A 27,022-nucleotide genomic window follows, 5' to 3' on the forward strand; every position below is an offset into this window, starting at 1 on the left:
ACCAACTTGCTTTTGCCTTCTTTCCTAGGAAGTGTGTAGAGAGCTCTGGTGCCTTAGCAAAAGCAACCGTTGTGTAACCAACAGCATTCCAGCTGCAGAGGGGACTCTATGCCAGACTGGCAGCATTGAAAAGGGGGTAAGTCTCCAAATGCTTCTCAAATGCTGAAAAGTTCATGAAAAATAACAACAAAAAGTGGTTTTTGATTGATCATGAGTCAGAATCAATCAAATCAATCAATCAAAGCTTTATTGTCATATGCACAGTAATGAAGCGACTGCCCTGCACAATGAAACTCTTACTTTGCAGTCCGTGCTGGATGTCAATACATTTGAGCGTAAGTTACGTAAATAGGCTCATTAACAGTAAAGATTCCTAAAAGATAAAATTATAGACTATATAGTAGTAAAGCGTTTACAGATTGACAATGCTCATGAATGTTCACTCAGAATGCTCATGATTTAGGAGCAGAGTTGCCAACTCAGCGACTTTGTCGCTGTTCCTAACGACTTTTTTTCCAAAAAGCGCCTAGCGACAAACCAAGCGACATTTCTCAGGACCCGTTGCTGCTTTCTGTAGAACTTTCTTGTAGATATTCCCTTCAGATTAGCAACAAAGAAACCATTTGCACTCTGAACCGTTCTTCTGGGAGTAAGGGAAGAGAACAATAATCTGCACATGTGCACGAGGACTGACCAATCATAAACGATTTTTGGCCGGGCCGAAGACAAAGGTACAGCTGCAGAGCTGTAGACCGCAGACTTACGTCTGCTGCTGCTGCAGGCTCACGCTTCTACTAGAGACAGTGCAGGAGTCAACCTGCGATCTCTGGTTCTGCAGCTGTCAGACACTTTGGCTTTTCCTGCATTTGGCAAATAAAGTCAACGAGAGTTTCAACTACTGTCCCGTTTACACACGCAGCCCTGTGGCTCATCTGAATCTCCTTCAGTGACACAGGAATGGTTATACCATGAGACACCCGCTCCCTTTTGCTCGGTGCGCCGCTATTATCATGATCAGTATCAGAAATCAGAAAAAGCTTTATTGCCAGCGCTCCAGCGAACCAGAGCATAGGAACTTGACTCCGCAGCACAGCCTGGCCAAGGTTACACACACACATGTAGACAGAACAGATACAGGCAGACCACGAGAGCAGCCATAATGGCTTCTAATGATGGAGAGAAAACACAATTGAGAAACTATAAGCTGTAAAAAAAACAGCTTTTTAGGAAAATGTCTGTGAGAATGAGGAGAGCAGGAGGTCTGAGTTATATCCTATAACAGAACTGTTTGGATCACCACACCATATCTGTCTTAACGTCACTTTATTGATACTTTTGGAATTTATTTTACATATCAAAGCAACGTGGGCCATTTTAATTATACTAATTAATAACTTTAACACATAAAATAGTTTTTGTTATCTTCTTCCCTTTTAGTACTAAAAAGACCAACATGTTTTAAAAATCTTCAGTATATATATATATATATATATATATATATATATATATACTGAACAAAAATATAAACGCAACACTTTTGCTCCCATTTTTCATGAGATGGACTTAAATATCTAAAATTCATTCCAGATACACAATATCACCATTTCTCTCAAACGTTCACAAATCAGTCTAAATGTGTGATAGTGAGCACCTGTGCTTTGCTGAGATAATCCATCCCACATCATGAGTGGTGCACAGGTGTACCTTAGACTGCCCACAATAAAAGGCCACCCTGGAATGTGCAGTTTTTTGCTTTAATGGGGGTCTGGGGACTCAGAAACAGTCAGTATCTGGTGTGACCACCATTTGCCTCATGCAGTGCAACACATTTTCTTTGCATAGAGTTTATCAGATTGTAAATTGTGGCTGTGGAATGTTGGTCCACTACTCTTTTATTTATTTATTTATTTTTCCCCATGTCCTGTCTGGATGTGAAGCAAACAGGATTGATGTCTGAATGCTGGTAACAAGCCTTACAGGTTTACTCTCAGGTGGAGCATCAAAGTGTCTGCTTTTAATGTCACACCTGACACTTAAAACTTTATTGTTATTGTTTTTTGAATGCTTTTTAATTCCGATCAGACACGGAGACAGAGGTGAAAGAGAAAGGAAAAGACAAAAGGTGGGGAGAGAGGGGGGAAGGGGGGGTGGGGGGTGTCCACAAAAGTAAACAATAATGAACAAGAGTCTGCTTCTAGACCTGCAGAAAGAGAGAAGAAAAAAACACAAAAAACAATAAAAATAAATAAATAAATGGGACACAACAACAATACAACAAGATCCAGTTATCACTGCGTCAACTTGATGAAGAAATATATAATCAACATTGTTTAACTAAACAATCACACGATAGTAAATCACAGTGCATTAAGTGCCCACCATAGCCTTAAGACATGTGTTGAACAGGCCCAAGTCCATACTTATGAGAGCACCATGTGAGCACCTGTGTGTTTACACACGTTTGTTTATGTAAGGTTTCTCTATAGGAGCGTCCAATAGAGAGTGTGAGGGGCCACAGATCTGGCCCCTAAAGATGTGCAGGAGACAGAGGGAGCTCCAAGTCCCAGAGATCCAGGAGCTGCCCCAGAGCACAGGAACTCCATGGAGACTGCAACCAGAAAAGCCCCCGCCCCCCTCGAGAGGCGCAGAGGATCGCACCGGGGGGCCACAGCCAGCAGCCGGCAGAGTCCCGGGAGACACAGGCGGCAAGCCCACAGACTCGCCCACAGCCTCCCACCCCCTAGCCGGCCGAGCCCGGGACCCAATGACCTGGGACCCAGGGGCAACCACCCCCGCCAGGGACCCAGCAGAGCCCAGGGACCCAGACCCCACCAGGCAGCCACCGGGATTGGTCAGGCAGATGCCAAAAACCTTAAACTCCCTGACCCAGGAGCCACAAACACTCAGGCAGACCAAGGCACCGCATTCCACACTAGGTGTGGCAGGGAGAGGGGAGACGAAGATCTGTATCATCAAAAGAAGTCCCAGGAGAAGGGAGGAGTCAAAGGGCCCCACCTGACATATACAGTCATACACAAACACAGTCACACACTCCCTCCCTCACGCTCACACATGCACATACAACCAAAGACTTACAAAAATGCATGCCGGACACCCACTCATGTTCCCCATACACACTCTATTCACTCTGGTCCCGGTACTGCTGCACATGGAGTACAACCATTACCGGTTCCCAGAGTTCGACCCTTTCTGCTGGGGTGCTGATGAGCAGGCTCCCCCGCCCAACGCTGAGCACAGCAACCCACCACCCCAGACCCCAACCAGACGGCCGGATCTCCCTCCTAGCCTCCAGCCCTAGGAAGCCAAGCGACAACAGAGGTGTTCTAAGACCCCTAGTCTCCCTCTGCCTGCTCCAATATGGTATTAGTGAGTGTTGATGAGGTGTATTCCATGGCTGTGGTGAGCGGGCAGTGCGGGCATCGTCTGGCCTATGCCAGCTGATGCCACCACACCACCCCACTTGCACCCACAGCCCTCAGTGTCTGTGCAGTTTAAAATTGGAAGTGGGCACCGGCACTTGGGATGAGGCTGAGAAATCCCCCTGCCAAACGCTATTGGATGTGCTCACTCCCAAGGCCCTAAGTGTGTGTTTGCGTGGAATGTCGTTGGTGGAAGTGTTTAAGGTGCAAATAAAATTGAGGTGCAGGTTGCCACAGGAATGTGGAAATTGTGTCCATACCTGCACTCCCTGACTTGTCCACCCCCCAAGGTCCTATGTGCTTGTTTGCGTGTTGATGTGAGGGAGCAGGAGGAGAGAAATGTGTGGGGATGTGGAGGAATGGCTGGTTGGACTTAGCCCTCCAGGGAGCCAGCACTCCCACTGGCCCAATAGGCACCTCTGTTGTCAAATTGCCACCCAGAGCATGGAGACCCCAGCCCATCCTGCCAGGGCCCAAAGCAGCAGCATCACAGAGTCCGAGGGCACCAACCCAGCCCCACCCCAGCAGAATCTCTACGCCCATCCCTGCATTTTCACAACTTCCGGATTATAAAAGGACATCCAGGTAAGGTTGGGTCCTCCCCCTCCTGGACTTCCCCCTCCCCTGTGATGGGACAGCAGAGGAGCCAAGGTCTACTTGAGGCCCCTGAACCCGAGTCAGGCACAGCTGCATGTTCCTGTCTTCTCCCCGGCAGCATACATGTCAGGACCCGACCCCCAAAAACCCGCCCAGATCCCCCCACGGGGATGGCCAACCCCACACCCCGAGCTCCCAGGCCCCCACCCAGACCCGTCCAGGGGCAATGCAGCTGCCGGGCAGTGACCCATGGCCACCGCCAAGACCTCCAAGGGGCCCCACTCACAACCGCCAGTAGTCCACCCCCCGAGGCAACCCAAGCACTTCCAGAGGGGGCAACGGCCCCCCGGTCCCAGACACCCCCAGTGACCCCACCTCCAGGGAACGTCCAGATACTCCAAACTCAGACCCTCCACCCCCTCACCCATATCATCCCACAGGACAATATCAATGGTCCCCCATAATCGCTATGTGATGGAACCGATCAAAGGAGCCCAGAGAGATTGATTTGAAGTGGAAGCAGAGGCTATATCAAGTGTATTATGATCTAACAAAAGATTTCTATATTGGTTGATGCAAAGAGTATCTCTATTTTTCCAAATCAAGAGGATAGTTTTCTTAGCGATGCATATGGCACTCAGAACCACGTGAGCCAAAGATGTTTAAATCAGGACATCGTCCAGGTTTTCCAGTAAACAAAGAGAAGGGGCGGTTGGGATATGACATTTCAGACACTTTGACAGATCTTCACATACTCTACCCCAAAATTACTGGACAGGTGGACAGGACCACAGTGCATGAATGTAATTGTCAGGAACGTTGTTTGTGCAGTGTGTACAGGTGTCAGATGACACAAACCCCATCTTGAACATCCGATGACCTGTGTAGTGTACTCTGTGTAGAATTTTGTACTGAATTAATTGTAAATTGGAGTGTCTGATCATTTTAAAAGTTTTTAAACAAGTTTGGGACCAGAAGTTCTGGTCAAAGCTGACTGATAGATCCACCTCCCATTTTTCAATAGGGATTGCTATTCTATCGTCTATTTTGGTAGTTTGGGGGATTTGCGATTATAGAAGTCTAATACCGTTGGTGGTGTTTGTAATTCTATTTTATTGAGCTTAAATTTTTGTTTGACTACAGATATAATTTAGTGATATTCTAAAAAGCTATTCGTATCTATTCCAAATTGGGAGACTATTCTATTAAATGGAATGAAGTCCAATCCTTCATATATGTGTTCCAGGTATAGGATTCCTTTATTTTTCCAGTCCGGAAGGTTAATCATTTAATTATTTTGCAAAATATCAGGATTATTCCAGATAGGTGTGCGTCTGCATGGTATTAGTCAAGACTCTATCATTTTTAGATACTTCCACCATGCTGTCAGAGAGGTGCTGATACTAATACTTTTGAACCCTTCATGTTTTCTTATTCTTGAGCTAATAAATGGTAAGTCTGAAAGCTCTATCATATTGCAAAGTGTCTGTTCTATGTCTAACCAGGACTCATCTAGTGGGTTATCCTGCAACCATCTTGGTATATATTGCAGCCTGTTGGCTAAGAAATAATAATAAAAGTTGGGTAGATCCAGTCCTCCTTTGTCTTAGGTCTTCTGAAGCCTTTTTAAGCTAATTCGTGGAGGTTTATCCTGCCAAAGGAATTTGGTAATTGAGGAGTCCAGAGATCTAAACCAGTCAGCTGGTGGTTTGTTTGGGTATCATTGAAAATAAGTAATTTATTCTGTGTAAGACCATCATTTTAATTGTAGCAACTCTCCCCATGAGTATATCGGTAAGGATTTCCATCTTGCAAGATCATCTTCCACTTTCTTTAAAAGTGGGATGTAGTTTAGTTTGGTTAGATCTGCTAACGTGGGAGAGACATTAATTCCCAGGTATGTGATATTCCCTGACTCTAATTGTATATTAAGTAAAGCGACAAAAGAGGAATTAACTGGCAGAACTGTGGATTTTAACCAGTTTATAGAGTAATCTGAAACTTTTGAAAAATAGTTTATCAGTTCTATTGAATGGGAGAGAGAGGATTGAGAATTCCGGAGAAAGAGTAAAACATCATCTGCATAAAGACAGATTTTATGTTCTATTTTCTTACACTTTATTTCTTTAATACCTGTTGTTTGCCTAATTGCTGCTGCTAGTGGTTCAATAAAGATAACAAACAGTGAGGGGGAGCGTGGTCCATCAGCAAAGCGCTCACCCACACGACGCCACACACGTGGTCTGCCATCTGCCCTGAACAATGTAAACCGAGATTCATCCGTGAAGAGAACACCTCTCCAACGTGCCAGACGCCATAGAATGTGAGCATTTGCCCACTCAAGTCTGTTACGGCGACAAGCTGCAGTCAGGTCAAGACCCCAATGAGGACGACAAGCATGCAGTTGAGTTTCCCTGAGACGGTTTCTGACAGTTTGTGCAGAAATTGTTTGGTTGTACAAACCAATAGTTCAGCAGCTGTCTGAGTGGCTGGTCTCAGACGATCTTGGAGGTGAACCTGCTGGATGTGTAGGTCCTGGGCTGGTGTGGTTACACGTTGTCTGCGGTTGTGAGGCCAGTTGGATGTACTGCCATATTCTCTGAAATGCCTTTGGAGATGGCTTATGGTGGAGAAATGAACATTTAATGCACGAGCAACAGATCTGGTTGACATTCCTGCTGTCAGCATGCCAATTGCACACTCCCTCAATGCTTGTGGCATCTGTGGCATTTTGCTGTGAGACAAAACAGCACTTTCCAGGGTGGCCTTTTATTGTGGGTAGTCTAAGGTACACCTGTGCACTTCTCATGATGTCAGATCAGCATTTTGATGTGGCACATCTATGAGGTGGGATGGATTATCTCAGCAAAGCACAGGTGCTCACTATCACACATTTAGACTGATTTGTGAACAATGTTTGAGAGAAATGGTGATATTGTGTATCTGGAATGAATTGTAGATCTTTAAGTCCATTTCATGAAAAATGGGAGCAAAAACAAAAGTGTTGCGTTTATATTGTTGATCAGTGTATATATATCTTTTAGATGCTGTTGGGAAAATGAACGCCAATGTGGTGTGATTACATCATCAATATGCAAATTAGCATTTGACATCATCTGGCGACATCTGGGTGACTTTCTGGGTCAACTTCAGCTACTTTCTATCAGGGGGAGTTGGCAACACTGTTTAGGAGGGGTTGGTAACTAATGCTGCTTCTACATCGAGCCCGGTCTGGTCCAGGCTGGATGGTGTCAGTCCGAGTCCCGCACTGGTAGGTTTTGTTTACTCACGCTTTTCAGGAACGTAGAGATCAGCGAGCACATGGGCGGGACAAAAGGCGTGCGGAAAAGTCTGTGTGGTTTTCAAAGGTGGTCATGAGCAGTGTTGCTTTGGGAGACTGTGCTCCCGCGGGGCAGCGCTATGTGCGTGTGTGTGGGTGTGTGCTCCTCAGACAGAGACGGCTTCAGTCAGAGGAGATGTTTACTCCACAGTAGCCAGACTGGTAACGAATCACGTCTGCGGGATGCCCACGCTGACCAATCGGATGCTCCCCCTAATGGTAGGCGTTAATTGTGAGCCGGCAAATCAGTCGGCAGCGGGTGTGTTGGGACAGATTGGCCCGAAGCAGACCCCCTTGGAAGAGGGCTGAAAAACAAACGGAAAAAATAAGCCAGGTGACCCAGATGTGAACTCTTCATACCATATCTGTTACTGTACCATATATGATTGAAATAGATGTTTAGGATGTGGAAAAATGTTGGTAGCATTATGGGTATGATTTATTCATAAAATGTGAGCATCAAAGTTTTATTTCTATTATTTTTATGACAAAAAGTACTTCGCCTTCTGGTGTGAAACCAACAGATCAACGGTCCTGTTGGTGAGTCAAATATCCTCAGACAGAGGTTCACCCCTGACTCCATACTAGAAACTGTTACTCATCCAGTGGATGCCACCACACACACACACACACACACACGCACGCACGCACGCACGCACGCACGCACGCACGCACACACACACACACACACACACACACACACACACACAAATTTATAGAGAGCTTTAGGTCATCACCCCTCCGTTTATGCCAACCAGGTTAGGGGAGACAGTTTTAACGCGGATTATGGCGTCCATTGTTGCCTGATGGCCCAAGTTCTAAAAGAAAGAATAGGAGAGCGTCACGAGCTGTCACCCGTGATTACCATTAGCTCAGTGGAGCCTTTGAGGACCGGGGCCCACAAACAGGGCCCTGGACAACATAGGGGGCCCCAGGTTGAGCCATGGGACTTTTGAACAGCTTTAGGAGAGCCGGTGGCACACCCTGTCTGCTGCTGCTGGTGGGCAACTTCAAAGGAATATGAATGTCAGCCATTTCTCACCCAGTGTGTAACAACAGAGGCCTATCCAACAGAAGCAAAGAGACAGAGCCCAGATGGCTGAGACGACATAAGAAATAGGCCACAAGTTTAGTGTTTCCATGTGGAACCCTTTACATTTGTTGTACTGATCCCTCTGTCCTTCTCACCACCTCCTCTCTCTCACTGCTAGTCTTGATTTAGACAGGGTTTCAGCATGAATGAGTGAGTCAGACAGTTAGAACAGCGACCCTACAGTGCCCTCACCTTGACTGTCCCCGCCTGTTTGGGTTATTAACCTACTGACACAGTTGAAGAGACAAAGGGACGTCTCTGATCCCCTCTTCCCACTGGAACACTGAACAGCTTAGCTTAGGACTTTAACCTCAGCCTTTTGTGTTTGCCACCTGTCTTGGAAACCAACTCAAATTTAATTGGCTATTCTAAAAAAAACCCATATTATCTTGTCATAATACGAACGGAGTCACTTTCAACGCTAATTGCTGCAGACTTCAAACGTCATTCTTCTAGAGTGGATACGCTATTTTTTGCACTTTGTTATATCGCAGCTGTTCTCTGACTCCTGTTTTGAGGGGTTACAGTTGGTCAGAGGAGACAGGATTCCAAGTCCTACTCATTAGCAAACATCTCTCCTCTGATTGGTTAACAGCAACTCTCATCAGGACTTTTTGGGTAAAAGATTGACGTTGATGTGTTATCTCCATAAATAACACAAGACTGAACATGTTCCACCATGTTGTGGAGTTGCTAACTGTTAGCGTCTACTAGCCAAAACATGTTCTGCTTTCTCCCGACTGCACAATCAAGTCTAGGTCGCGGTGGCAAGCTAAGGCGTGACGTAGAAGAGACTGGCTTTATGGCCCAGTCGTTTAAATGGTTATTGCCTTTGTGGTAATTGTGCAGGCGATACGGGTGTCAGGCTCATCACCTTGGCTCATTGTGGTGAGCAGTGAGGAGAGCTGCAGAGTGTGACCAGACCCAAACCAGGAAGTTCTAGCGATGGGAGTCGTCTAACACACAGTTTATCTAGGAATATATGCATGAGCCTTGAAGGGAAATGAAGACGTGGCAACATTCCAGAAAGCAAAAAGAACAGCTACTGTTACGTCCCCGTCAGGAGGTGTTAAAATGTGAAGGAGGGGGTAACATAAGAAATACGACAGTGGAGTTAAAATGGGTTTAATTGTTGTAAAAGGTTCTAAAAACAAAAGCAAACAGATGGCGAGCATTATTAAAATAATGCAAAATGAAAAATTCACTATGGTTAACTTTATTAAAAATTTTACCTAAACTGAAGGTGTTTTAAAAACACTACGAAGTTGATAAAAGTCTAAAACCTAAATCCGAGTTAACCTTAAAACAGAGTCAACTAAGTTTGACATAAACCCAACGATCCATGTGGATCACACAGAGTTTAAAACTATGAAAGTTAAAACACTTCTAATCGAAGGGGTTGAAAACAATCTGAGGCCTGGAGTACAGCAGAACCCCTGCACTGCTGCCTTCCAGACTTCTTCTTCTTCTTCTTCTGGTGGTTCATTGGCAGTTGGCAAACAATGAATGGTGCATTACCGCCACCAACTAGTGTGGAGTGTGGTCTGGAACAGCGCTCGTAAAACAAAATCAAACAAAAACAACAAGACAAAACAAAACAAAACAAAAAAATCAAACATGGGGGAATATATATATATATACACATACACACATACATATATATATATATATATATATATATATATATATATATATATATATATATATATATATATACAGTATATATAGATATATACATACACATATACATATATACATATACCTCTAAGTCTCCCAAACATCCTTATCTCTTTCAAAAACCGAAATAAAATCTGAAAACAGTCACTTTTTGAATTCTGTCTCAATAAATCAACAAGATTCAATTCAATTCAATTCAAGTTTATTTATATAGCGCCAAATCACGACAAGAGTCGTCTCAAGGCACTTCACATGATAAACATTCCAATTCAGGACAGTTCATTAAGCCAATCAGAAATAATTTTTCCTATATAAGGAACCCCGCAAATTGCATCAAGTCACTGACAAGTGTCAGTGACTATACAGCAATCCTCATACTAAGCAAGCATAAAGCGACAGTGGAGAGGAAAACTCCCTTTTAACAGGAAGAAACCTCCAGAGAATCCCGGCTCAGTATAAGCAGCCATCCTCCACGACTCACTGGGGATCGAGAAGACAGAGCAGACACACACACACACGCACACACGCACGCACGCATGCACGCACGCGCGCACGCACGCACTCACACTCACAAAGACTAGTAATGTGTCTTTAGTTATATTGCGATGTCTTAGTAAATATTCTATTTGGTGAAAGATAAACTTTATTGTATTTATCCTAGTGAATCTATAATTAAACGGATAAACTAGTATTAGCACATCCAACGTCAAGGAAAGCAAAAAGCCATTATCAGGAGAGGGAGAATGTTTAAGTGGTTAGCAGCAGTGTGCTAGTCGATGGCCCCCTCCATGAGGCCACCACAGCTCAGCAGAACGTCGTCGTAGCTTCTTCTGGGGAGAAAAACACTTACAGAGAAAATAAAGTTAACAGCTGAAATTGCAGAAAATAATACAGTTAAAGAGCAGATTGTAGAAGAAAGCAGTAGAGTGTGAAAAGTGGTCAGTGTATCTTCCAGCAGTCTAAGCCTATAGCAGCATAACTACAGAGATAACTCTGGATAATCTATCCTATTTAGATGGAGGCATGTTGGAGTCAGGGCAAGGGAGAGCCATCTTTACCGACTGTACACTCCACCTCCCTCTACTCCCCCACTTGTCCAGATTTAGGCTAACATCAGATTTTAACCATAAGCCCTATCAAATAAAAATGTTTTAAGCCTATTCTTAAAAGTAGACAAAGTGTCTGCCTCACGGACTAAAGCTGGGAGCTGGTTCCACAGGAGAGGAGCCTGATAACTAAAAGATCTGCCTCCATCCTAATTTTAGATATTCTGGGAACCACCAGTAGACCTGCAGTCTGAGAGCGAAGTGCTCGGTTAGGAACATATGGAACAATCAGATCACTGATGTATGATGGAGCTTGATTATTAAGAGCTTTATATGTGAGAAGAAGGATCTTAAAATCTATTCTGAATTTAACAGGTAGCCAATGTAGGGAAGCTAAGACAGGAGAGATATGATCTCTCTTTTTAATTCTCATCAGAACTCTAGCTGCAGCATTTTGGACAAGCTGAAGACTTTTAACTACATTCTGTGGACTTCCTGAGAGCAATGAATTACAGTAATCCAGTCTTGATGTAATAAATGCATGAACTAGTTTTTCAGCATCACTCCTGGAAAGGATGCTTCTAATCTTAGCAATATTCCGAAGGTGGAAAAAGGAAATCCTACAAACTTGTGAAACATCCTTATCTCTTTCAAAAACCGAAATAAAATCTGAAAACAGTCACTTTTTGAATTCTGTCTCAATAAATCAACAAGATCTAGTTTCACTTTCATCTGACTAAGATTTTGAATCATTTTCCTTCTTTCTGCCTGATATTTCTGACATTGTAATACAACATGATCTATAGTTTCTTCTTCCCGGTTTCCCTATTAGGAATAATGTATCTGCCTCCCAGACTGCTGAGGGCACAGCCTTTTTATCCCAGGTGTGGGTCATCAGCAGAATTCAGCTCAGCTGTGCTCCTCAGCAGCCTGGAAGAGAGGAGGAGGAGGGGCGGTGTCAGGCTGATCACCAGGGCTGGGTGATCTTGGCTCCTGCATCTCACTGGCTTCTTTCCTTTATGTTTTAAAGGCTGCTGTTTTGTATTCTATGGGATTTTTATTTTTATAAAATATTAAAAAATAAACTAAATAATTTTTTTATAAAATCACGCAGTTTTATTTGATTTACTCTACAAGACTGGTGATGTCATGACACAAACGTGGTGATGTCATGACGCAAACCAGATGACGTCATTGCATCATACGCAAATTAGCATGTGACCTTATCTGGCGACATCTAGCGACTTTTGGGGGGAACTTCAGCTACTTTCAGTCAAAAACAGTTGGCAACATTGGCTGGAACTGTGACAAAGGGTTGAAGAATTTGGTTTACATGTCTGCATATGCAACTCAGAGAGACGGATTATGTAAAAAAAAATGAAGTATGACACGGTTTCTCAGTGAACAAGACTTTTAAAACAAGTTATCCGTTGCTTTTTAGCTAAATAAACCTGAGCATCATGTCAGATACCGTTAGAATATTTTATTAATCAGATACCCCAATTAGATGCTTGTAAAACATTTTTCACACAACAGCACAGATGATAAAACTTGTAATGGTTAAACATCCTTGTCTCTCCGTCTGTGTTTCTGCCCTTCTCTAACCAGTGGTGCTACCAGGGTGAGTGTGTGGCATTTGGGACCTGGCCTCAGAGTGTGGACGGAGGCTGGGGACCGTGGTCGATGTGGGGGGAGTGCAGCAGGACCTGTGGGGGCGGAGTATCTTCCTCTGAGAGGCACTGTGACAGCCCAGCGTAAGTAGGCAAAAGTAAGCCACAGCAAGCTGAACACACACACCAGGGTCCAGCCTACCGGTGTGTGTTTGCATCTGCCACTTACATCCTGGTGGGAGCAGATTTACCTGTACCTATAGGTGTTTCTACAGATGAATGCAGTATTCTTGGGAAAGGAAATGAAACTCTCCTTTATGGTGTGACTCCATCCCTAATAAGATAACACCTCTTCTCTCCACCTGATTCCTGTAGGACATAATGAAGCATTTAACTTGAATTATATGTAAACATTTTCTCTGAAACAAAGTGCTGGACTGTGCAGTGGTTCACAGTGAATCACATTCAGTTATGTTACAGCCTTATTCCAAAAATGGATAAAATAAATTTTTGTCCATTTACATTTACATTTTATTTGTAAAGCACATTTCTACACGGCCGAGGCCAACCAAAGTGCTGCACAGTAAAAGAGCATAAAAATCACCACAACCGAAGAAAGTCATAAAAGTAGTACAGTAATCAATAATGAAAATAAAACTGAGACATAGTACAAGGCTAGCTTGGCTGAAGTAAAAGCCAAAGAATAAAAATGATTTAAAATCAGAGAGAGGGGGCCATGCTCACTGCTAGAGGGAGTTGGTTCCAGAGATGAGACGCACAGATTGAGAACGCTCGTTCTCCTCGTGTCCTCACCCGAACACTTGGGACCTGTAACAGGCGGTGGTCTGCTGACCGAAGAATTCGACCAGGTATGTACGGCTGAACCAGCTGAGTCAAGTACAGAAGCGCATAAAGATAGAGTGACTTAAAAACAAGAAGCTAAATTTTAAACAGGATGTGGTAGCGCGGGAGCCAGTGCAGCTGGTCCAGAACAGGAGTAATGTACTCCCTCCTTCTGGTGTCCATCAAATGGCGGGCCGCCGCATTCTGCACCAGCTGTAGGCGGTGTGGGAGGGATCAGTACTACAAATGTTAATCCTCATAATTCTTCACATAAAACCCCATAATGACAATGTGACAAAAGCTTTTCTTTTTTAGATTTATGCAAGTTTAAAAAAATAAATAACAACAACTGACAAATCACCTGTACATACATTTTCACAGCCTTTGTTATGAGGCTCAAATTGAGCTCAGATGCTTCTGCTTTCCGATGATCGTTTTTGAGATGTTTCATTGGAGTCCACCTGCGGTAAATTCAGCTGACTGAACATGATTTATAAAGGTACACACTTGCTATTAAGTCCCACAGATGACAGTGCATGTCAGCGCATAAACCAAGCAAAAAGTCAAAGGAATTGTCTCAGAGATAGGATTGTCCCGAGGCACAAATCTGGGGAAAGATACCGGACAATTTTAGCTTATGCTTATGTATTTAGTAGCTACTTTTGTCTAAAGTGGCTTACCCGTGATAATCAAGCCCTTGAGGCTAACAAACAAGTTAAGCTACTTTGAAGGTCCCAATGAAAGAAATCAGGCACCGCTCATCACCAGGTCAATACCATCCCTAAAATCAAGTATGGTGGTGGCAGCATCATGCTGCAAGGATGGTGAAAGGGTGAAGTGTCTTCCCCAAAGACAACAACTGACACATACAGAGACTGGGTTTGATCCGGCACCCCACCATTTACATGGTAAACTCCTAAACCCTGAGAAACCATCGCTCATTTTATTTTTTTTAATCAAATACCTAAATTATACTTTTGGCCTTCGGTGAGGGTAGCAACACAGGAAAACATGTTTCCTACTGCCCATGTGACAATATAGCTTTGACCTTGAAACTAAACCATGAGGACATGTAGGTGGGCTTCATCTGGAAAAGCAAAACAGGCCGTAATATCTGGATCTAAGTTTTATGAAATCATTTTTGAAGTTTTCAACAAAACACTACAAGCACTTTCACTAAAGCATGAGATTTGTCCTGTATCAGTCTTAGATGTGACTATAAGGTACCATACCGGTGAAGTGTTTAGTTTTACAGCCTTCCTTAAGCTTATACCAAACACATCCTCAACCGGAGCATCCTTGGCTGTCATGCAGACATCTGGGATCTTTATCCTGCTTTCACCATCATATTATTCTGTTCGGAGGCAAAGTATTACACCAAGAACATCTGGGGAAGACAAGAGAAAGAGGCAGGGTGAATAATGAAGAAAGAGAAAAAAGGGGGAAGGCACCACCATAATGTGGACCACCTGTGTAAGGTACTCACTGCTGCTCAGGCATCAGTGCAAAGGGCTGAGGGGGGAAGAATAAACACAGCCAGAGCAGCCTCTTACACATTCATTACAGAACCTTTTTGCAATGAAATGGAAATAATGATGGGGAAATGGAGACTAATGAAGGCGAGAGGAGAAAAAGAGCTGATAAAAGAAGAAAAATCCCTGGAAGATGGAGTAGATGTGGGCTGAAGGCTAGACAAGAGAGAAAATAGGTGATAGGAGGATTGTTCTGAAGTTACATACTTCAGCCTCGCCTCCAAATTCAAATGTCATGTCACACTTAAGAGGTCTTAGAGCCTCTCACGAGTGAAACATTGGCACTGATTCTCAGCAAAGCAGCAAATGCAGACACACAAACACATTCTGTGCTGTGCAAAGAGTTTTTAGGCCTTTTCCTCAATCTTTGTCACTCTACGTGTCATCCAAGCCTGTTTCTTAAACACAAACATAATTCATTTGACTTTGACGTGAAATGTTACATTTGCGCGCTTTCTATTTTAAGTCTTTGTTCATTTGAGTCTCTTGTTTCTCAGCCCATCTGGAGGAGGCAAGTACTGTCTCGGAGAGCGAAAAAGATACAGATCCTGTAACATTGATGTGAGTTCCCTTTATTAATCTGCCTTCATGCATGACTCTGTTTTTGATTTAGACTAAAAAAAATGAACCTTTTTGAGTTTTTCAGGCTTTTTCTAGTCTTTAAACTATTTTTGCAAATGACTCAAACCTCTTTCTTGATCATTATTCAAATGAAAATACAGGGGAAACTGGAAAAATGAGAATGTGGTGGAAAAGTCCTTTTATTTCACTTATTCAACTCAGACTGAGAGACTATTTAAAGGCTCAGCACCCATTTTCTGGTGGGTTCATTAGCTGATTAGAGTGTGACACTTTGGGGCTTGAGTAGACTATTGAACCTTTTCACAATATTCTGCTTGTCTGAGGTTTTGACTTTGGGGTTTTCTTAAGCTGTGAGCCAAAATCATCACAGTTACAGCAAATGAAGGCTGAGACATCTGGCTTTGCAGGTAATGAGTCTGTATCATGTATTAGTTTCACCTTTTAAGTTAAATTACTGAACTAAATGAATTTTTGCACCAAATTCTGATTTTTCAACTTTTCACCTGTGATTACAAAGCCAGAAGAAAAGTGTTATTTTAGATGGAAAATAGACTTAATACCTTTCATAGGTTACCTTTTATTCAGACCTATTTCTAAGTTAGATTACAGCTTTCCCACCACTGAAGCTGATTTGAAATAGGTGAAATATTCTAGTGGCCAATCAAAGCGTGTTCTCCACTCACATGATTCCAAGATGGCAGCCCCCGGTCTGCATGGCAGAAAAAAAAACAGACAGAGCTGGAAATGGAGGAGATTCTTCTACTTGTTTTGTTGATGAACCGTCGCCGCTGCCATCATTTCAAGGTTAGGAAAGTATGGGTACAGCTGCAAAGAAGGGCCAGACAAGGATTTATGCCAGTCTACTCCAAGAGATGTGCCTTGAAGACCCAGAATCCTTACGACAGGACCACCGCCCGGATACTGAATCCTTCGAAAGGGTAGTGAAAACAGTGGGCCCATCGATCCTGAAGGTACCGTTTCGTTTATTTTCTGACATGCAGACAGTGGGCTGCCATATTTGAATCATGTGAGTGATGAACGCGCTTTGATTGGCCACTAGAATATTTCACCTCAGCCGGCAGCTCACATAGTGTGCACACAGTGAGTTTCTGTCCCCCGCGAGGCGAGAAATATCAAACCGGTTTGATTTTCACCTCGGTGTTTCGTGAGGCAGAAAACTGTGAAAATTAGGTGCACGCAGCGAGGTTTCTGCTGAGCTAACAGCCTCGAATGACCGTTAGCTCAGCAGTTTGCTCTTGTGTGCGGCAGGCTTTAGTGTCGCCAGTCCATATGGTTTTAATCCGTGTCTTGGAAGGATAACAAACCATTTCATCTTGCATAGCTGCCCTCACAAAATGAACCACCAACAGACTTAGAAGATATGCCTGTGTGACTCAGCAACTGTAAACAAAGGCACAATGAAATCCAGCTTCATGGTGATTGGAAAAACATACAAGAGGACACTCATCAGTGGAGCACTCTACCAATCGGCCCTTTATGGTAGAGTGACCCAATTCCTCATTAAAAGTCTGCTGGGAGTTTCCCAAAAGTAAGACTCTTAAACCATAAGGGGGATAAACTCCTGGAACCAAACTGGGGGGCAGCCTGGGACGTAATTTTGGGGGGGAACGGGTGGGACATGTCCCCCCCACTTTTTCAAAAGGCAGTTTTGGTCCCCTGCACTTTTTTCCGTCCAAAAACAATGTTACGCTCCATTAAAAGGATTTGGTTGAGCACTAGGACCGAAACGGAAACCGGTTTACTATTAGACCCGCCCAAAAGCTAATCTATTGGCTCTGCTGATACTTGCTAACGTATTATTGGCTGTTGCTGCTGTCACTCAAGTTGTAAACAGTCAGAACGTGCTCACGTTGTTTTGCTAGTTTGGAGCCGCTAGGGAACACCGGTACTGAGTCACATCGTCAACTAGACGCTGTGTAATATAAGAGCTCAGCTCAGCTTCCATTACATAACATTTGAATAAGTGTTCATTTGTGAGTCTTTGGTAGTTAGGCACAGCCAGGAGGCAGCATGTCAAGAAAATGAAAAGTGGATATTAGAGACTTCTTTCAAAGTCAAAACGTAAGTTGGAACATGTGACACCCCTGCATTAAGCTCAGACTCACCTCCTCCTTCACAAACATACTCAAAACTAACTTTTACAAACTCATCTCCTCCACATAACTGACTCCTCAGACACAATTTATTCGTATTATTATAATAATTATTTTTTTTTACTATTATCATCATAATTATTATTACTAGTAGTAGTAGTAGTAGAAGTGTAACTTCAAAACTTTTATCATTTAACTTTATTGTAAACTTATCTATTGCAATGTATATTTTCACATTAAAAAGCTCTGAAAAATGAACAGTATCATCATCGTCAACAGATTTTTTAAGCTTAATGTCAAAGATGTACACTTTTCATTAGATTTATCTTATTTTTTCCATTTATTTTTTGTGTGTTGAAATGCAACAACTGTTTAAACACTTTTAAGGGAAAAAAACATATTTAATATGTTTTTATACACTCAAATGTTATGGTGATGATCATATGTAAAACATTAGTTCAGCATGTCCTCTAACACAGCAAATGAACAAACGGCCAGATCTCAGGAGGGACCGTTTATGTATAAATAATTTTTATACTTTTGACTAGGCCTGGGAAAGTAACAAATTTTGCTGGACGATATTTTGTCCAACAAATTGTTGATGATAAACGATATCATTGTCAACATTATCTAGACCAAAATAACCACTAATATAATGTTAATATATCATAATAATGCAAGTACACCCTTTAAAATGCAACAAATAAACCTTCATTTAACATTGAAATGTCCAGAACCAGAACTTCTAAATGAATAAAAATAACAAACAAAAATTAAATAAAAAAGGAATCTCACTCCCTGTTAGAAAATGTTGCACCAAAAACAATAAAAAAAAGACCCAAAACAATAAATACAATAGCCTGTCCATTGTCAACAGCCAAAACTGCACTTCAATAATGATAATAAATAAAAATAATAATAGAGTTGTACATTTTTTAACTTTGACATATATATATATATATATATATATATATATATATATATATATATATATATATATATATATATAGAGAGAGAGAGAGAGAGAGAGAGAGAGAGAGAGAGAGGATGGAAAAATTATTGAGATGGGCACATGACGTGTCAAGGGGTCTTTACATAACACCCCCCACCCCAAATCCGCACAAGCCTGCTGTGTCCCCCCCCACTTCTGAAATCAAAATTTCGTCCCTGGGGGCAGCAGTAGCTCAGGAGGTAGAGCGGGTCGCCTCATGATCAGAGGATTGTGGGCTTGATTCCGGCTCCCACCAGCGGCATTCTGCTTGTTTCCTTGAGCAAGACACTTCACTCACCTTGCCTGTGTAGATGATGGCCAGTGGGGCTGATGGTGCGAAATGGTAGCCTTGCCTCTGTCAGACCGCCCGAGGGCGGCAGTGGCTACATAGTAGCTTACCATCACTGGCAGTGTGTGAATGTGAGATGAATGAATAATTGAAGCGCTTTGAGTGTCTACAAAAGCACCATATAAATCCCATCCGTTAACTTAATTAATATTAACTGCGTATAATGATCATGCAGGCAGCAGATCGAGTGACATGAAGTCTCAAACTTTGTTGCCACCAAGAGACAAACTCTGTCTGTCAAAAGTGAAGCCAACATAGAAGTGTTCCCCCTCGTCCACAAGGGGCTTTGTATAGAAAGGAACAACTTCCCATTGACTCCCATGTTGAAAATTCCAACTTCACAGCAGAAATAAACGTGTTTACAGCCTGGTTCAAAAAATGTTTTAGGTTTAATACGTCTGGTTTGCTGTCGTGACAATTTAGATATGGTTGAATGTTTTTTGTAACTCATCCATTTAGATGTAATTAAAGTGACAATGTGTGGTTTTTACCATTAATCTCCAGAAATATCCACTGGAATGCTGTTGTTAATGAATTAAAAGATACCCAGTTGTTGAAAAATATTGGCGGTTTCATAACATATAACCATAAAAATCTGGTCTAAAACACATGGAGCAGGTCCTAGGGTGTTTCTCAATGTCAAGGCGCCTGGCCTTGCGAGGCAATATCTTGCGAGGCCAGACACCTTGCTTACAAGGACACTGTCCTTCCTTGGTCAAAGAAAACGGTTAAATAGAACAGACTTACATCACGTGACTGCGGCTTCCACGGCGGTCACGTAACGTCACATGACACGGAAGATATCGTTATATTTTATATGTATTAGCTTCAGTATAACGAGCCTTTTACTTTTTAAATTGTGTATATATTTGTTAAATTAAATATGCAAGCGAGTTACTACCCGCTAGCCACCGAAGCTGCAACTACTAAGCAACTAACCAACCACAGATAACTTCTTTGGATCTAAAAAAATCCATTTTTAATTAGTTCACTTGCTTTTAAACTTGAAATTTGCCCCCGAAGTAGCTGCCGGCTTCTGATCCGCCATCCTTTTGAAAATACTGCAGTGTATTCTGGGTAATTTTTGACCAAGGCTAGGCTAGAAGACACCTCCCGTTTCTCCTTGCTCAGCTAGCTAAACGGCTAACAAACGGAGAACACACACCTTGGTAGAACATGAACATTGGAACACATCTTGGCGGCTCCTGATGGCGTATCTCCTAGGCAACCGGGGTGGGACCACAACATCAAGGCAAGGTTCCTTGGCATTGAGAAACACCCCAAGTCTCTGGGCAATGCCAGCTTTGATGCCATGTTTCCTTCTACGGATGCCCGTGAGGATAGAATGCATTTACTGATTTGTAATAAATGGTTACAAAACTTTCACCATTAATAAACATTGATATTTTACACATTTACCTGTGCACTCATTGCAAATGATAAAAGGGAATCTGATGTTCTTGTTATTTTGCACTCCCAGGGAGTTTTGACCCTAATGGCATTCTGTTGGTAAGGTCTTACTTGAACACAGAAATAATGCTTGCTTCCAATGATTTAGTTATCTACAGCCCCCTATTGCCAGGGAAAAAACACAGTGTCACTTCAAAGCTTGAAATCATGATATGAATGACCTCACAATGAAAGCATTTTAGAACCCATCCAGAAGATTCACAGAAAAATTCAATTCAAGTTTCACCAAACACATTAAAAAGTCAACTGATTGGCCACGACTCTTAAAAGTGTTTGTGGAGGATATCCATCAGTAATCACTTCCTTTAATAACATATTCAGTACTTTAGCAAAATAAAGTGTGTAAAGATAGACCTGATAATGGTTGTTCCCTGACACTTTACATTCAGTCAAACAGATCCTAACCGTATCTGCCAAGAGGAATAAGAAACCTTCAAAGAAACGTAATTACCTTGAAATATCATTACTAAGAAAACCTCAGGCTGCCAGGTACTTCAAGTGTGGAGGGTAACTCTGAAGTGCCTTTTTTCCCTCCACCTGAACCAATCCTCATGTAACCCTCTGATCTCTATTAAGGTAGCGCAACACGGGTTGCGAATGACCACAGTCACCAATTCTTGTCATGCATCTTGCCTTTGTATGTCTGATATCTGAATTGTGTGTACTGAACTCTAATTTCCCTCTGGGATTAATAAAGTATCTTTGATTTGATTTGATTGTTCTCCAGCGCCCGATCACACGTCTACGTATTCTTGTCTATGAGCCACATCACAGCTGAGCTTCAGACGGCAGGATTTTGAGTCTTGTTTCCTGATATTTGGACATCTCTCCCCTGATTTGCTAACAGCAACAAAAGTTTACCACTGACTCCATTTGCTTTGCAACGTTTTATCTCCACAAATAACACAAGCTTGAAGGAGTCCTGCTGTGTGGTGGAGTTGCTAATGCTAATGGTTAGCTTCTACTAGCCAAGACGTTCTCAGCGGATTCGTGGACGCTAAGCCAACAACAGCCTCCCCCGTCGTGAGTCCAGATGGGTGAGTCCAGGAATGTTAAGTGACAGTTCAATTAAATTCAATTCAATTCAATTCAATTTTATTCATATAGCGCCAAATCACGACAAGAGTTGTCTCAAGGCACTTCACATAATAAACATTCCAATTCAGGTCAGTTCATTAAGCCAGTCAGAAATAATGTTTCCTATATAAGGAACCCAGCAAATTGCATCAAGTCACTGACTAGTGTCAGTGACTTTACAGCAATCCTCATACTAAGCAAGCATAAAGCGACAGTGGAGAGGAAAACTCCCTTTTAACAGGAAGAAACCTCCAGAGAATCCTGGCCCAGTATAAGCAGCCATCCTCCACGACTCACTGGGGATCGAGAAGACAGAGCAGGCACACACACACACACACACACACACACACACACACACACACACACACACACACACACACACACACACACACACACACACACACACACACGCATATATATAGTAAAAAGAATTGGTCCAAGCACTGAACCCTGTGGTATTCCACAAGTAACCCTGGAGTATGAAGATGATTTGTCATGTACATTTACAAAATGAAATCTGTCAGACAGGTAGGATTTAAACCAGCCTAGCGCTGTTCCTTTGATCCCTACAACATGTAATTTGGGGATTAAAATCGACTCAGCACTTAATCTTGACACTCTTGTAAATACAGTGGTGAGGTCCTGTTTCTTTAACCTGAAAAGACTATCCAGGATCAGGCCTCTGCTGTCCAGAGCTCATCTGGAGTCTGTGTTGCATGCCTTCGTCCTATCTCGGCTGGACTACTGCAACGCTCTGTATGCTGGTCTGGCCCAGTGCACAGTTGCACGGCTCCAGTTTGTGCAGAACTCTGTGGCTAGGTTCCTGACAGGCACTAGATGTCGAGAGCACATTACCCCAGTGCTGGCTGCTCTGCACTGGCTCCCGGTAAAATGTCGAGCTCAGTTTAAAATCTTAACTCTCGTTTATAAGGCCCTCCAGGGCAGTGCCCCCTCGTACATTACTGCGCTTTTGAACAGGTATGCTCCATCTCGGTCTCTTCGCTCAGCCGAGCAGGAACTTCTGGTGGTCCCCCGGTCAAAATTTCGATCGAGGGGTAGTCGTGCTTTTTCTATTTTGGCTCCAACTCTGTGGAACGAATTGCCACTGAGCATTAGGCAGGCACCATCCCTTCAAGTCTTTAAGTCTCGTTTAAAGACTCATTTTTATCTGATTGCGTTTCAGCGCTAGGGTCACTTGAATTGCCCTAACATTATGGTTTTAACTATTCTTCTTTTTAAACCGAATGCTTGATTTTATTTTGTCCGACATTTGTTTTTTTTTTATCGATTGGTCTTATTCCAATATCTCTTATCTGTAATGCTGTTTGCTTGCTATTTTATGATTTTATGTTTTTATCCTGCTTTTATGCCCATGTATTGGGAATGTTTTTCTTTTAATGATGTTGTTCAGCACCTTGGGCTTCGGATAATGTTGTAGAAGGTGCTATACAAATAAAATTTGATTTGATTGATTTGATTTGATGTTCAAGTCTTTCTAAAAGAACATTGTGATCAACTGTGTCAAATGCAGCACTGAGATCTAACAAGACTAGAACAGACACAAGATTCTTATCGGAGGCCATGAGAATATCATTTGTAACTCTCACTAACGCAGTTTCAGTGCTGTGATACTCTCTAAAACCAGACTGAAATTCCTCAAACAGATCATTAGTGTTTAAATGCTCACATACTTTTCTCCAGGACTTTGGATAAAAATGGAAGGTTAGATATTGGTCTATAATTCATTGGGTCATCTGGATCCAGAGAAGACTTCTTAAGTGAAGGTTTGATTACAGCAACCTTAAAATCCTGTGGTACATATCCATTTACTAAGGATAGATTGATTATACTTAGAATGGGGGCAGTAACCAAAGGAAATGCTTCTTTAAATAATTTGGTTCGGATTGGATCCAAAATGCAAGTTGAAGGTTTAGATGAAGCTAATATTTTTGATAAATCTGAAAACTCAACTGGATCAAAACGGTTCAAACACAGATGAGGTTCTGCAGTCACCTCTGAAGCTGCCTCACTTACTGAGGAAGAAGAAATCGCTTTAGGGAGGATGCTAAAGATTTTGTTTCTAATAGAACTAATTTTACTTGTAAAAAATCCCATGAAGTCATTGCTGCTGAGGGCTAAGGGAATAGTTGGCTCAGAGCTATGATTCTGTGTAAGTTTAGCAACTGTACTGAAAAGAAATGTAGGATTGTGCTTATTCTCCTCAATTAATGCTGAGAAATAAGCAGTTCTAGTTTGACAGCAGTGTGACATAGATCTGTCAGGATTTTCAAATCACATTGTTTCATCATCTATTTTCTGTCAGAAGCTAAAGAAGGAGATAGGTGTGGGAGACTAAAATCAGAGTGGCTGATCATAATCAGAAATGATAATAAAAAGGTTTTTCAGTGTTCCACACCTTTAAATGTTGAATCACAGTTTTTGTGTATCAGAATTGCTCCAAGTGTTTGATCTTCAAAAGGCCCAAAACTTGCTTCTTTAGACTTTACAGCCAAGCTGTGAGCCTATTAATTTTTGCCATTTTTAGTATAAATCAAGTGTTAGGGATCTATAATGAAAAGATCTGTTTTGCATTGCAGCCTTGCCCTGTGGGATCCCGGGATTTCCGAGAGAAGCAGTGTGCCGATTTTGACAATTTGCCTTTTCGTGGGAAGTACTACAACTGGAAGCCGTACACTGGTGGTGAGTTCATGCCTACAAAGCATTTCTCCACCACATAAAATCTGCATTCTGCATGAAGCAGCAGCCACAAACACTGTTCCCCCAAGGGTTTCAAAGATAAGTAGACTTCTAGATATTTCAAGTCTCACCCAAAAGGCTTCTTTAGTTCTGATCGGGAGTTTCTGGTCTGTAAGTTGTTGGGTACCCCAACATCAATAAGATCATGGAAGTCACAAGAATCACTGACTCACCCATCTACCCTGTGATTTGTTGGGGTCTTTGCCACTTATGTTTTAAATTTAAAGTCAAAGTCCCATTAATTCATCTCACACTGGTGAAATTCATCTCTGCATTTGACCCATCCCCATGGGGAGCGGTGAGCTGCAGCTCTGGCTGTGCTCAGCAACTATTAGTTGGTTTAACCCCCCCCAATCCAACCTCTTAAAGCTGAGTGTCAGGCAGGGAGGCATTGGGTCTCATTCTTAAGGTCTTTGGTAAGACCCAACTGGGATTTGAACCATGATCTCTCGGTCCCAGGGCAAACACTCTACCAATAGGCCACCTTTGTTACCACAAACAACCATTTGGCGTTTTCACATCTGGCCTGGCTGGTAGCGTGAAAGTGGATGTCTCCGAGCTTGTGGGCAGGGCAAAAGACACGCGGAGAGGTCCGTGGTGTTTTCCTTTGTTAATAAACCAAGGCGGCCGTGAGCGGTGTTGCTTTTGGACACTTTTGGAGACTAATAAAAGCACACAGCTAGAACATGCAGGACGTCTCCACTGGCTCATTCTACCTGCCAATCAGAGGCTCATTCTATAGGTAGACCAGAGTTTCAGCTGGCCAATCAGTTGGTAGTGGGTGTGTTGGGTCAGTTTCTCATGATTTGGACCACCGGAGAGCAGGTCCAAAAAAAATAAAATGGACACATGAGCACGGAAAATATCATATCATTACTGGGCCTCGACTCCAGTGGTGTGCCTGAACAAGTTCATTACACAATCGTTTGTCTTGTAAAAGAAACTCGTTTTCACCACCGCTACTCTTGTTGGTAGGATGAGCTGCTATATTGAACATCGAAGTCGGCGTAAAAAACAAAAACTTCTCTGACTTTAGGCATGTTTTCATTACCAGAACTCCTGGAATGGGGAACTTGACCAGGAGATAGGATGTCCCAGTCTTCTCAGCTGTTGTGTCTCCATTCAAATCCAGCCCTTTCAGATTTTGCACAGACATCAGCCTATCGCGACTGCTTTGGCAGTGAGTGATGTCACTGATCAGCCCCAAAAAGCACCCAAAGTAACATGAATAATATTAAAAGCATTTGTTTTATAGAATATATCATAATTTAATCCATTCAGAGGATGTGAGCAGCTCTGAGTTTTGTGAGAGGAGCCCCGTAAATTAAGTCTGTGAGGGGAATTTCCCCGTTTTTTCCAACAGCTGTGGGGGAATTCCATCGAGTTTTCCTGTGTCGGGAGTTACATTTTAAATGCGATTTGGACTTTTTTTTTTTTTTGCTTCCATTCTTCTTCTTCAGCTACTCTTCTAATTTTTACCGCTGTCGGTTGTTTTGGACGTCTGCCGATGTAATTTCCTACTGAGATACAACCAATCAGCGTGAGTTAAGCAGAGGTTCCGTTCAGCTACTCCACCGGGCCGTTCGGAGTACCTACTCCAGAGCAGGGACGCAGAAGGTTACTGAAAAATGCCGAACAATGACCGTTTGGACAGCCCGGTCAGATGGAGACACTTGCATGTCGGGAGGTTCCTGTAAATCTACCCTGAAGTTCTTGTAGTGGAAACACGTCTTTTTAGAGAGGAAGATCCAACTTCGGAGGGTGTTCCTGTTCATTTTTCCTCCTTGTAAATTAAAATTTCAGAGTACTGTGTACAAATGGAACTGTGTGAACTCAACTTTGAACTTATTATTTATTTAAAATGAACTTCTCTAACACTTTGTAACTGCTAGTAACACATTGCAAAAAGTATTCTCAAAGGAGTTTGCAAAATGTCTCGAATTATATGCAAAGGTTCTCAATTTCCTCGCATTCTTGCTTTCTTGCTGCTGAAAATCTTTAACAAGTTTGTCAGACTGAGTTTCTCTTAAAATTGTCAGAATTGTTGCACTTATTGGAAACCCATCTAAAACCTGTCAGTTTAGTTCTTGCAAATCAGAAAATGAGATCAATTTGGTGACAAAATTGTGAATGAAATGAGGGTAAGATGCAAACGATTTATTTATTTATTTATTTTATTTGGTTTATTGAACAAGGACAGCACAAAAGACAATGTTACATGTAAAAGCAATGCAACCGTTGTTTTTTTTTTTACATAAGTTCTCTAGCCAGAGGCTAATTTGCAAACCCAGTCCTTGGTTGGACATAATTCAGACACTTTGTGACTAAATTATGATGAAAAAAGTAGCTAAACTGTTGCAATCTGTTTTTAACGAAGGCGAAGTTCAAACGGCAAGATAATGATGCAGATTTTGAGTGACCGAAGAAAATCTTATCAGATGTTCCTGCCGTGTGTGGTGGGTTAGGAGTGCTCTGGTCTACTTGGAAGGTTGTTGCGACTGTTC

The 27,022-nt window shown here is 42.4% G+C and overlaps 1 protein-coding gene across 4 annotated transcripts in view; it reads left to right on the forward strand.

Moving 5' to 3' along the window:
* adamts6 (ADAM metallopeptidase with thrombospondin type 1 motif, 6) overlaps positions 1–27,022 on the forward strand; it is a 129,561-nt gene that overhangs the window by 48,229 nt on the left and 54,310 nt on the right. For all 4 annotated transcript variants that reach the window (XM_054744522.2, XM_054744518.2, XM_054744519.2 and 1 more), the window contains exons 12-15: positions 29–136; positions 12,802–12,947; positions 15,676–15,739; positions 24,359–24,461. In XM_054744522.2, the coding sequence (XP_054600497.1) occupies positions 29–136; positions 12,802–12,947; positions 15,676–15,739; positions 24,359–24,461 (421 nt within the window). The remainder of the gene's footprint in view (positions 1–28; positions 137–12,801; positions 12,948–15,675; positions 15,740–24,358; positions 24,462–27,022) is intronic.

The sequence above is a fragment of the Nothobranchius furzeri genome, chromosome 6 (genome assembly GCF_043380555.1).
Source record: "Nothobranchius furzeri strain GRZ-AD chromosome 6, NfurGRZ-RIMD1, whole genome shotgun sequence".
Taxonomy (NCBI): Eukaryota; Metazoa; Chordata; class Actinopteri; order Cyprinodontiformes; family Nothobranchiidae; genus Nothobranchius; species Nothobranchius furzeri.